The sequence below is a fragment of the Dendrobates tinctorius genome, unplaced genomic scaffold (assembly GCF_039654945.1).
Source record: "Dendrobates tinctorius isolate UK_male_01 unplaced genomic scaffold, ASM3965494v1 ptg000127l, whole genome shotgun sequence".
NCBI classification, from domain to species: Eukaryota; Metazoa; Chordata; class Amphibia; order Anura; family Dendrobatidae; genus Dendrobates; species Dendrobates tinctorius.
This window is the reverse complement of record NW_027361795.1, coordinates 6,602,065-6,612,130: the sequence shown is the minus strand read 5'-3', so window position 1 is coordinate 6,612,130 and position 10,066 is coordinate 6,602,065. Positions and strand designations below refer to the sequence as shown.

General features: G+C 53.9%; 1 protein-coding gene across 1 annotated transcript in view; it reads left to right on the top strand.

The window, feature by feature from the left end:
- Positions 1–6,515: 6,515 nt before the first annotated feature.
- The window catches only part of GNAI3 (G protein subunit alpha i3), a 65,661-nt gene continuing 62,110 nt past the window's right edge, over positions 6,516–10,066 (top strand). Inside the window, exon 1 of the mRNA XM_073542456.1 lies at positions 6,516–6,816. Within this exon, the coding sequence (XP_073398557.1) occupies positions 6,699–6,816 (118 nt within the window). The 5' untranslated portion in view covers positions 6,516–6,698. The remainder of the gene's footprint in view (positions 6,817–10,066) is intronic.

Sequence of the window (10,066 nt, the reverse complement as noted above, 5' to 3'; positions counted from 1 at the left end):
CAGTTCAGGGATGTATTCGGGCCAGCGGGCCTTTTGGTCACTTTCCAGGGTGCGTAAAATTTGGATCAATGTCCAATTAAATCGTTCGCAGGCCCCATTGCCTTGAGGGTGGTACGGAGTGGTTCGGGATTTGTTGATACCATACACTGCGTGCAGAATTATTAGGCAAGTTGTATTTGAGGGGATTCTTTTTATTATTGAACAACTATGTTCTCAATCAACCCCAAAGACTCATAAATATCAAAGCTTAATATTTTTGAAGTTGGAGTGGGTTTTTTTTTAGATTTGGCTATCTTAGGAGGATATCTGTTTTTTCAGGTAACTATTACTGTGTAGAATTATTAGGCAACTTAATAAAAACCAAATATATACCCATCTCACTTGTTTATTTTCACCAGATAAACCAATATAACAACACAAAATTTAGAAATAAACATTTCTGACATTCAAAAACCAAAAAAAATCAGTGACCAATATAGCCACCTTTCTTTACGATGACACTCAAAAGCCTTCCATCCATAGATTCTGTCAGTTGCTTCTGTTTACGATCAACATTGCACGCAGCAACCACCACAGCCTCCCAGACACTGTTCCGAGAGGTGTACTCTTTTCCCTCCCTGTAGATCTCACATTTTATGAGGGACCACAGGTTCTCTATGGGGTTCAGATCAGGTGAACAAGGGGGCCATGTCATTATTTTTTCTTCTTTTAGACTGACTTCTTCCTGTACCACTGCTTGAAGAAGGTGTCTTCCAGAAACTGGCAGTAGGTCTGGGAGTTGAGCTTCTCTCCATCCTCAACCCAAAAAGGTCCCACAAGTTCATCTTTAATGATACCAGCCCATACCAGTACCCCACCTCCACCTTGCTGGCATCTGAGTCGGAGTGGAGCTCTCTGCCCTTTACTGATCCAGCCTTGGGTCCATCCATCTGGCCCATTAAGAGTCACTCTCATTTCATCTGTCCATAAGACCTTAGAAAAATCAGTCTTAACATATTTCTTGGCCCTGTCTTGACGTTTTATCTTATGTTTCTGGTTCAAAGGTGGTCATTTTTCAGCCTTCCTTACCTTGGCCATGTCCCTGAGTGTGGCACACCTTGTGCATTTTGATACTCCAGTAACGTTGCAGCGCTGAAATATGGCAAAAATGGTGGCAAATGGCATCTTGACAGCTTGACGCTTGATTTTCCTCAATTCATGGGCAATTATTTTGCGCCTTTTTTTATCAACACACTTCTTGCGACCCTGTTAGCTATTTGCCATGAAACGCTTGATTGTTCGGTGATCACGCTTCAAAAGTTTTTCAAGACTGCTGCATCCCTCTGCAAGACATCTCACAATTTTTGACTTTTCAGAGTACATCAAATCTTTCTTCTGTCCCATTTTGCCAAAGGAAAGGAAGTTGCCTAATAATTAAGCACACCTTATATAGGGTGTTGATGTCATTAGACCACACCCCTGCTCATTACAGAGATGCAAATCACCTGATTTACATAAATGGCAATTGGCTTTCAAGCCTATACAGCTTGCAGTAGGACAACATGTGTAAAAAGGATGATGTGATCAAAATACTCATTTGCCTAATAATTCTGCACACAGTGTATAGACTGTGTAGTTCTTCCAGTAATTTTCCTAGGAAGCACGCACCCTGGTCTGAATAGATCCGTTTGGGGGCCGTATACTTGGATAAAGTTTTTACAAATTGCGTAGGCGGCTGACTCCACAGTTTGATCTCGGGTAGAGGTCACCACGGCGAATTGGTGAAATGGTCCACCATGACGAGACAGTGTTCATACCCCTGGTGCGCGGGGCCAATGGTCAAATAGTCTATCATCAAGAGTTTGAGGGGCGTTGCCATTACTATTGTCTGGATGACTGGGACCCGTTGCGCGGGTGGTTTAGTTAGTTCACATAGGCGGCACGCATGGCAAACTTCTTACACTGCGGCCTGCAAGCAAGGAGGGTAGTACTGCAACCACTGAAAAGTCTTTTGAGCCCCAAAATGAGCCCCCTTTTCATGGTCCTCGCGAGCAAGTTTACTGAGTTGGGCTCCCCGTATTACTACCTGCCAAGCGATTGCTGATGTTGTCCATGACACTGCTTTTCGGTACAATAGTCCTCCTTTGATTACCAATTTCTCCCATTGGCGTAGCATTAGTAAAGTGTCCTGAGTCAAAGTCTGCCTCTGAATGTCATTAGGTATTTGACCCGTGGCCACCCACTGATGCAGGGGCCCAATCTCTCCATTTTCCTGTTGATGCTGGATTCATTTATCCCGGGATTGTTCTAATATGCCCCTAGTGGGTCCTATGTGGGATTGGAACGCCCGAAGACTACTCCAAATCTTCAGCAGCTGGGCCCAGCGGCTGCGACGCCAAGGCAGCCTCATCAAAGACGTCAAAGCAGATTCATCCGCAACGCAGCTCCAAAAGAGACGCCGAGGGACGTCAGGACGAATAAGTGACATTATAGAGTATAAGGATCCGTAGACGACCATACCGTGGCCCCATAGTAACCGGCCTCGGCCGGGTTAGTCGTGGTCTTTTCAAATAGTGTTTGGTTGTACTGAGTCCCTGCGAGGACAACTGTTGTTACCCCTTTTTGGTTGCTTAGTATAGCCCTAACGGCTTCAAATAATAAAAGTTTGCTTTTCAAAGATCAACCAGTCTCACGTCTCGTCACTGCATCCTGCGAACCTGCTGTTACCTACAGTATGATGGCATTCTTAAATGAGGAGGGAAAGATACCAGAAGAGAGAGAGAGAGGTTAAATATTTTAGTTAGGTGAATGGTGACAGCAGAGGAAAAGGACTGGAGGAGATGTGACGGAAATGGGTCACTGGTGCAAGTGGTTGGGCGAGAAGATGCAAGGAGCCTGCTTACTTCTTCTTCTGTGACTGGTTCAAAATCAGAGCGTGAGCTAGATGCAGTGGGGGAGGTAGGACAGTGCATGGTATGAAGTGATTGGGAGATCATTTCCTGTCGGATCTGGTCAATTTTTTCTTTGAAGTAATTGGCCAGATCGTCAGCTCGAAGCTCCGTGGTTGGGGCCTGCACTCTTGGGTTTAGCAGAGAATGAAAAGTGTCAAAGAGACGTTTAGGGTTATTGGACAGTGAGGTGATGAGGGTGTTGAAATAGGCTTGTTTGGAGAGGTGAAGGGCAGTGTTGTATGTTCTAAGCATAAACTTATAATGGATGAAATCTTTGTGTAGATTGGATTTTCTCCACAGACGTTCAGCGCACCTGGAGAACCGCTGCAGGAAACGTGTTTGCAGGGTGTGCCAGGGTTGTCGCCATCTGTGTCATGTTGTTCTATGTATAGGAGGTGCAGTTTTATCCAGGGCACTTTGAAGTGTTTCATTGTAATGCTTCAGTGTAGAATCAGGACATGAGAGGGAGGAGATAGGGGCCAATGAAGACTGCAAGTTCTTCATAAGTTAATACCATGATAATCATCTATTGGAGTCTTTCAGAATTCTCAGGCCTCGTTCAGACGTCTGGGAATCACATCCGTGACGACCGCACCACAGCCAATACTAGACATCGGGAGCAGTGGTGGAGAAACACTGATGGACCCGGCGACCATGAAAAGAGCATGATTTTGTTTATCTCAAGTTTTGCTGGGGAATAAAGATTTCCTGAAAGGGGCCAACTGCTGTAATCGTAAGGATGCCCTCCAACAATGTTCACACTTAGTGTGCACACCAATAAAGCTCCCAACGTTCACGCTATATGTGCCCCACGGTTTTATTGCCATAGGAAGGCTAAAAATTTGTTTTTGGCTTCAATCTGGCCGGTGTAGGTTAGTGTACCACATAAAAAAAAAGAGAAGAAAGAAAAAGGTATGCTACAAGGGAGCAAGAGAAATATATGCAAAAGGCTGACAGCAGCCATCAGAGGGTGCTACCTACATTATTAATTACATTGTCTCATTGACTCCAGTTTGAGCAGTAGAAATATGTATGTATCCAGCTCCCCCTAGTGGAGGGAGCAATAGAACTATGTATGTATCCAGCTCCCCCTAGTGGAGGGAGCAATAGAACTGTGTATGTATCCAGCTCCCCCTAGTGGAGGGAGCAATAGAACTGTGTATGTATCCAGCTCCCCCTAGTGGAGGGAGCAATAGAACTGTGTATGGAGCCAGCTCCCCCTAGTGGAGGGAGCAATAGAACTGTGTATGGAGCCAGCTCCCCCTAGTGGGGGGAGCAATAGAACTATGTATGTATCCAGCTCCCCCTAGTGGAGGGAGCAATAGAACTGTGTATGTATCCAGCTCCCCCTAGTGGAGGGAGCAATAGAACTGTGTATGGAGCCAGCTCCCCCTAGTGGAGGGAGCAATAGAACTGTGTATGGAGCCAGCTCCCCCTAGTGGAGGGAGCAATAGAACTGTGTATGGAGCCAGCTCCCCCTAGTGGAGGAAGCAATAGAACTGTGTATGGAGCCAGCTCCCCCTAGTGGAGGGAGCAATAGAACTGTGTATGGAGCCAGCTCCCCCTAGTGGAGGGAGCAATAGAACTGTGTATGGAGCCAGCTCCCCCTAGTGGAGGGAGCAATAGAACTGTGTATGGAGCCAGCTCCCCCCTAGTGGAGGGACCAATAGAACTGTGTATGGAGCCAGCTCCCCCTAGTGGAGGGAGCAATAGAACTATGTATGTATCCAGCTCCCCCTAGTGGAGGGAGCAATAGAACTGTGTATGGAGCCAGCTCCCCGTAGTGGAGGGAGCAATAGAACTATGTATGGAGCCAGCTCCCCCTAGTGGAGGGAGCAATAGAACTGTGTATGTATCCAGCTCCCCCTAGTGGAGGGAGCAATAGAACTATGTATGTATCCAGCTCCCCCTAGTGGAGGGAGCAATAGAACTATGTATGGAGCCAGCTCCCCCTAGTGGAGGGAGCAATAGAACTGTTTATGGAGCCAGCTCCCCCTAGTGGAGGGAGCAATAGAACTGTGTATGGAGCCAGCTCCCCCTAGTGGAGGGAGCAATAGAACTATGTATGTATCCAGCTCCCCCTAGTGGAGGGAGCAATAGAACTGTGTATGGAGCCAGCTCCCCCTAGTGGAGGGAGCAATAGAACTATGTATGGAGCCAGCTCCCCCTAGTGGAGGGACCAATAGAACTGTGTATGGAGCCAGCTCCCCCTAGTGGAGGGAGCAATAGAACTATGTATGTATCCAGCTCCCCCTAGTGGAGGGAGCAATAGAACTGTGTATGGAGCCAGCTCCCCCTAGTGGAGGGAGCAATAGAACTATGTATGTATCCAGCTCCCCCTAGTGGAGGGAGCAATAGAACTGTGTATGGAGCCAGCTCCCCCTAGTGGAGGGAGCAATAGAACTATGTATGTATCCAGCTCCCCCTAGTGGAGGGACCAATAGAACTATGTATGTATCCAGCTCCCCCTAGTGGAGGGAGCAATAGAACTATGTATGTATCCAGCTCCCCCTAGTGGAGGGACCAATAGAACTATGTATGTATCCAGCTCCCCCTAGTGGAGGGACCAATAGAACTGTGTATGGAGCCAGCTCCCCCTAGTGGAGGGAGCAATAGAACTATGTATGTATCCAGCTCCCCCTAGTGGAGGGAGCAATAGAACTGTGTATGGAGCCAGCTCCCCCTAGTGGAGGGAGCAATAGAACTATGTATGTATCCAGCTCCCCCTAGTGGAGGGAGCAATAGAACTGTGTATGGAGCCAGCTCCCCCTAGTGGAGGGAGCAATAGAACTATGTATGTATCCAGCTCCCCCTAGTGGAGGGACCAATAGAACTATGTATGTATCCAGCTCCCCCTAGTGGAGGGACCAATAGAACTATGTATGTATCCAGCTCCCCCTAGTGGAGGGACCAATAGAACTATATATGTATCCAGCTCCCCCTAGTGGAGGGACCAATAGAACTATATATGTATCCAGCTCCCCCTAGGGGAGGGACCAATAGAACTATATATGTATCCAGCTCCCCCTAGTGGAGGGACCAATAGAACTATGTATGTATCCAGCTCCCCCTAGTGGAGGGAGCAATAGAACTATGTATGTATCCAGCTCCCCCTAGGGGAGGGAGCAATAGAACTATGTATGTATCCAGCTCCCCCTAGTGGAGGGACCAATAGAACTATGTATGTATCCAGCTCCCCCTAGTGGAGGGAGCAATAGAACTATGTATGTATCCAGCTCCCCCTAGGGGAGGGAGCAATAGAACTATATATGTATCCAGCTTCCCCAGCGGCAGCATACAGCCCTTAGCATTCTAGCCTATGGTCATTCTATACTGGTGTTACCAAGGGGCGCTGCTGGTACCATTATTCTGTAGGGCACGTTGTGGCCCACTATTGACAGTATTATTTATTGGGAGTCACTCAGCTGATATTGTCCCTGTCCTCGTTTATAAGGATGTATATTATTAATTATCATATATTAAGAATGCTTTTCCGCCATAAGGCTGCAGAAGCCGGGCTACTCCTACTCTGCTGCAGCTTATTCCAACCATAAACATGGAAGCCGCCCCATCCTGCTGTCAGACGGCGACATGTGTGCGGCCAGTGACTGAGCATGCGCAGTTTAGCCGTGGTTACTAGGCTGGACCATCCTCCTGAAAGCTGGCGGTAGTGACGCTCTGCAGCGACCGCCGGCAGAGGAAGCGGGGCGAGGCTCGGAGCAGCGGTGACTATCCAGCCAGGGTCACACAGCCCGGCCCGGCTTCACCATGGGCTGCACACTAAGTGCCGAGGATAAAGCAGCGGCGGAGAGGAGCAAGATGATAGACCGCAACCTCCGGGAGGACGGGGAGAAGGCGTCCAAGGAAGTGAAGCTGCTGCTGCTAGGTGAGGAGGGCTGAGAGGCGCCGCCGCACAGCTGGAGACTGCACGTAGTGGGGCTGCAAGTGATGCGTATCTCTGAGCACCCAGCAGAAGTCTGCACACCTAGTCTTCCTGTGGTTTTCATTCTTCTTATGGAAATGTGCACAATGAAGGCAGCAAACCCAGAAAGGTGCACAAATAGGGAAGGAGCCAAGAAACTTGTGACACCAAGCAGAATGTGATCATGAACCCTTAGGTTCCTCATTCCCGGGGGGCTGTAAAGCTGTCATCAGAGTAAGAGGTGGGGTTATACTGTGACCACTTTACACTCCCATTTCCTCATGTATTGAGCAGATTCATCAGGTAGTCACCTAGAAAGCCGTCCAACATTCCTACAGGCGTTCCCAGAGGTGCCGAGCACTTGGGGTCCATCTCCTCCCAGCCCGTCTCTCCGTCACTCTGGTGTCCGTCTCCTCCCAGCCCGTCTCTCCGTCACTCTGGTGTCCGTCTCCTCCCAGCCCGTCTCTCCGTCACTCTGGTGTCCGTCTCCTCCCAGCCCGTCTCTCCGTCACTCTGGTGTCCGTCTCCTCCCAGCCCATCTCTCCGTCACTCTGGTGTCCGTCTCCTCCCAGCCCGTCTCTCCGTCACTCTGGTGTCCGTCTCCTCCCAGCCCGTCTCTCCGTCACTCTGGTGTCCGTCTCCTCCCAGCCCGTCTCTCCGTCACTCTGGTGTCCGTCTCCTCCCAGCCCGTCTCTCCGTCACTCTGGTGTCCGTCTCCTCCCAGCCCGTCTCTCCGTCACTCTGGTGTCCGTCTCCTCCCAGCCCGTCTCTCCGTCACTCTGGTGTCCGTCTCCTCCCAGGCCGTCTCTCCGTCACTCTGGTGTCCGTCTCCTCCCAGGCCGTCTCTCCGTCACTCTGGTGTCCGTCTCCTCCCAGGCCGTCTCTCCGTCACTCTGGGGTCCGTCTCCTCCCAGGCCGTCTCTCCGTCACTCTGGGGTCCGTCTCCTCCCAGGCCGTCTCTCCGTCACTCTGGGGTCCGTCTCCTCCCAGGCCGTCTCTCCGTCACTCTGGGGTCCGTCTCCTCCCAGGCCGTCTCTCCGTCACTCTGGGGTCCGTCTCCTCCCAGGCCGTCTCTCCGTCACTCTGGGGTCCGTCTCCTCCCAGGCCGTCTCTCCGTCACTCTGGGGTCCGTCTCCTCCCAGGCCGTCACTCTGGGGTCCGTCTCCTCCCAGGCCGTCTCTCCGTCACTCTGGGGTCCGTCTCCTCCCAGGCCGTCTCTCCGGGGTCCGTCTCCTCCCAGGCCGTCACTCTGGGGTCCGTCTCCTCCCAGGCCGTCACTCTGGGGTCCGTCTCCTCCCAGGCCGTCACTCTGGGGTCCGTCTCCTCCCAGGCCGTCACTCTGGGGTCCGTCTCCTCCCAGGCCGTCACTCTGGGGTCCGTCTCCTCCCAGGCCGTCACTCTGGGGTCCGTCTCCTCCCAGGCCGTCACTCTGGGGTCCGTCTCCTCCCAGGCCGTCACTCTGGGGTCCGTCTCCTCCCAGGCCGTCACTCTGGGGTCCGTCTCCTCCCAGGCCGTCACTCTGGGGTCCGTCTCCTCCCAGGCCGTCACTCTGGGGTCCGTCTCCTCCCAGGCCGTCACTCTGGGGTCCGTCTCCTCCCAGGCCGTCACTCTGGGGTCCGTCTCCTCCCAGGCCGTCACTCTGGGGTCCGTCTCCTCCCAGGCCGTCACTCTGGGGTCCGTCTCCTCCCAGGCCGTCACTCTGGGGTCCGTCTCCTCCCAGGCCGTCACTCTGGGGTCCGTCTCCTCCCAGGCCGTCACTCTGGGGTCCGTCTCCTCCCAGGCCGTCACTCTGGGGTCCGTCTCCTCCCAGGCCGTCACTCTGGGGTCCGTCTCCTCCCAGGCCGTCACTCTGGGGTCCGTCTCCTCCCAGGCCGTCACTCTGGGGTCCGTCTCCTCCCAGGCCGTCACTCTGGGGTCCGTCTCCTCCCAGGCCGTCACTCTGGGGTCCGTCTCCTCCCAGGCCGTCTCTCCGTCACTCTGGGGTCCATCTCGCTGTTGTAGGGTTCAGCACACCCCACACTGTCACTCTGGGGTCCGTCGTCTCCTCCCAGCCCGTCTCTCCGTCACTCTGGGGTCCGTCGTCTCCTGCCAGCCCGTCTCTCCGTCACTCTGGGGTCCGTCTCCTCCCAGGCCGTCACTCTGGGGTCCGTCTCCTCCCAGGCCGTCTCTCCGTCACTCTGGGGTCCGTCTCCTCCCAGGCCGTCTCTCCGGGGTCCGTCTCCTCCCAGGCCGTCACTCTGGGGTCCGTCTCCTCCCAGGCCGTCACTCTGGGGTCCGTCTCCTCCCAGGCCGTCACTCTGGGGTCCGTCTCCTCCCAGGCCGTCACTCTGGGGTCCGTCTCCTCCCAGGCCGTCACTCTGGGGTCCGTCTCCTCCCAGGCCGTCACTCTGGGGTCCGTCTCCTCCCAGGCCGTCACTCTGGGGTCCGTCTCCTCCCAGGCCGTCACTCTGGGGTCCGTCTCCTCCCAGGCCGTCACTCTGGGGTCCGTCTCCTCCCAGGCCGTCACTCTGGGGTCCGTCTCCTCCCAGGCCGTCACTCTGGGGTCCGTCTCCTCCCAGGCCGTCACTCTGGGGTCCGTCTCCTCCCAGGCCGTCACTCTGGGGTCCGTCTCCTCCCAGGCCGTCACTCTGGGGTCCGTCTCCTCCCAGGCCGTCACTCTGGGGTCCGTCTCCTCCCAGGCCGTCACTCTGGGGTCCGTCTCCTCCCAGGCCGTCACTCTGGGGTCCGTCTCCTCCCAGGCCGTCACTCTGGGGTCCGTCTCCTCCCAGGCCGTCACTCTGGGGTCCGTCTCCTCCCAGGCCGTCACTCTGGGGTCCGTCTCCTCCCAGGCCGTCACTCTGGGGTCCGTCTCCTCCCAGGCCGTCACTCTGGGGTCCGTCTCCTCCCAGGCCGTCACTCTGGGGTCCGTCTCCTCCCAGGCCGTCTCTCCGTCACTCTGGGGTCCATCTCGCTGTTGTAGGGTTCAGCACACCCCACACTGTCACTCTGGGGTCCGTCGTCTCCTCCCAGCCCGTCTCTCCGTCACTCTGGGGTCCGTCGTCTCCTGCCAGCCCGTCTCTCCGTCACTCTGGGGTCCGTCGTCTCCTGCCAGCCCGTCTCTCCGTCACTCTGGGGTCCGTCGTCTCCTGCCAGCCCGTCTCTCCGTCACTCTGGGGTCCGTCGTCTCCTGCCAGCCCGTCTCTCCGTCACTCTGGGGTCCGTCGTCTCCTGCCAG